This window comes from Corapipo altera, unplaced genomic scaffold (assembly GCF_003945725.1).
Source record: "Corapipo altera isolate COAL_440 unplaced genomic scaffold, ASM394572v1 275, whole genome shotgun sequence".
Lineage (NCBI taxonomy): Eukaryota > Metazoa > Chordata > Aves > Passeriformes > Pipridae > Corapipo > Corapipo altera.
Window position 1 is genome coordinate 505,284 of NW_020885001.1, and position 2,348 is coordinate 507,631.

General features: G+C 57.6%; 1 protein-coding gene across 2 annotated transcripts in view; it reads left to right on the forward strand.

Moving 5' to 3' along the window:
- The first annotated feature begins 1,461 nt into the window (after positions 1–1,461).
- Positions 1,462–2,348, forward strand: part of LOC113958658 (erlin-2) — a 16,596-nt gene continuing 15,709 nt past the window's right edge. Inside the window, exons 1-3 of one of the 2 annotated variants that reach the window (XM_027667110.1) lie at positions 1,462–1,587; positions 1,697–1,778; positions 2,009–2,055. In XM_027667110.1, the coding sequence (XP_027522911.1) occupies positions 1,481–1,587; positions 1,697–1,778; positions 2,009–2,055 (236 nt within the window). In that variant the 5' untranslated portion in view covers positions 1,462–1,480. The remainder of the gene's footprint in view (positions 1,588–1,696; positions 1,779–2,008; positions 2,056–2,348) is intronic. The other variant, XM_027667109.1, reaches the window with a different exon arrangement.

The window sequence follows — 2,348 nt, forward strand, 5'->3', positions numbered from 1 at the left end:
ACAGCCTCGGAATTGCCTTTATTGCCAGCCCGGCATTGTTACTCGTGACAGCTAATGAGGGCAGACAGACTTTACACAGCGCTTTGCAACAGCCCCGACAGGGCGGCCCCGCGGGGTCCGGAGCCCCAGCCGGGCAGGGGGACCCTCCTCACAGCTCAGCAGGGCACACCCCACCCCGGGAGAGCCCCCGAGGGGCTGCCCATGTCCCATCCCGGGTCCATCCCCCGCGGGCCTGGGACTGTGGGCACCCAGAGACCCTCAAACTCTGCAGAACACCCCACACCCCCAGGGATACTTTTACAGGGACAGGGCAGGAATGAAGAAGTTTTTGAGTACCGGAGAGAAATGGGTGCAATAAACCATTTATTCCTACATAAAAAGCCCGTGCTGTTAAAATCCCGGGCCCTGAGGCACAGACACAACTGAATGTTCCTGGCCCCGGGTCCAGCAGTAATGATTTTTTTTGGCCTTTAATTTTTTTTTTTTTAGGATTATTACAAATAATATTTACCTTTGTGCTGGTTCACATCTTGATGCTGTTAAACACATGGCCGCAGCTGGTTTCCCGTTCAGGGGAGTGATACAGCTCTGGTATTATGAAGCAAAACCTCTCCTGCAAGCCAGAACACCCCACATTTAAAAATCTATTACTTTTCAATATTCCATGGATGTATTTTGCTCCAGCTCACAGCAATTTCCTAGTTTACCCTTATTAAACCGAGAGGGGCTGAGTGGAGGCTCGTGATTTATGAAACACATACTAGATTCATTAAAACCTTTAAAGATTTAATACATTTTATCAAGGCCTTAAATCTGGGCAAACGCCTTTAAAAAAACACCAGCTACGGGGTGTTTTTCATCCCCAGCGCCCCTTTCGCTCTTGTTTAAGAGCCGTAAAATTCAGATTGACAAATTCCATCCCTTATCCCTAAACGGGCGCTGAACCCTCCGCTGTATAACCCCGGAGATCCACCAAGCTCGAAGATCAAATTATTCCTCCTTTATTGGTGTTTTTTATATGCCTTTTTTTTTTTTTTTTTTTTTAATGCTGGAGAACAACCTGAATAAAAAAAAATATATTTTTTTTTTTAATAGTTACACGTTTTGAATTCGAACAATTTGGGGAAAAAAACTGTAGTTTGAACAGCAGTTTCTTCTTTGCTCTCCATTGGAGCTGGATCTGGGGGCGCGGGGAGTGCACAGTTTTGGGGGTGGGGGGAGTTTGGGGAAAGCGGAGTTTTGGGGGTGCGAGGAGTGTGGAGTTTTTGGGGGTGCTGGTGGTGTGGAGTTTTGGGGGCGTGGGGGGTTTGGGCAGTACGGAATTTTGGGGCGTGCGAGGGGCGGGTCTCGAACCCGCGGTCTCCGGCTCTTGCTCCGCCGCTCCTCCATCGCCCCCTGGCGGCGACACCGCCGGCGGCGGCGGCACCGGCTGTCGCGCGGTGATGACGCAACTGGCGCGCCGCCGGTGCCGGTGCCGGGCATGGCCCAGCTCGGCGCCATCGCCGCGCTCGCCCTCGGGGTCGCGGCCGCCGCGCTGCTCTCGGCCGTGCACAAGATCGACGAGGGGCACATCGGCGTCTACTACCGGTGAGGCGGCTCCCCCTTCCCGCTCCGCCCCGCCGCGCACCGGGAGAACCGGGCTTCTCCCGCTCACGCCTCTCTCTCTGCTCCCTCCTCCTGTCTCGTTCTCTCGCAGCGGCGGCGCGTTGCTGACCTCCACCAGCGGGCCCGGCTTCCACCTCATGCTGCCCTTCATCACGTCCTACAAGTCAGTGCAGGTGCTGCTGGGCCCGGGGGAGCCCCGGGGGTCGGGCGGGGCCGGGCGGTGCCCGGTACCGGGGGGAGGCGGCTCTCGGGGCGGCCCCGCTGAGCCCCGAGCGAGGGGCCGAGCGCCGCGGGTCCAGCTCTGTCTTGGGAGGCTCCCCCGGGGGAGCCCCGCGGGCAGCGGGATTTGCGCCGGGAAAATCCCTCCCTTTAAGCCTCTTTTCCTTCGATCCCCCCCCTCCAGACCACGCTGCAGACGGACGAGGTGAAAAATGTCCCGTGTGGCACCAGGTGAGATGTTCAGCCCTTCTTCCATCCTGGCTGGAAACTCTGGGTCCTTCCCCTTTTCCGCACTGGTTACTCCAGGGCTTTAAGATTGTTCTCAGGGGCTGGATTTCCCCCCCACAGCCACCAAACTGGGAGCACTGGGAGGCTCTGTAAGGTCGATGAGCCCACCCAGGGCCATGTCTGTGCCACCGTCCCTGGGGGCTGGGGGAGTTTTGGGGTGGTGCTGGGAGGGTGTCGGGGTCCTGAGCAGGCTGGGGTGGGTTCTGGGGGATGTTGGGGTGCTGAGCAGGGCTGGG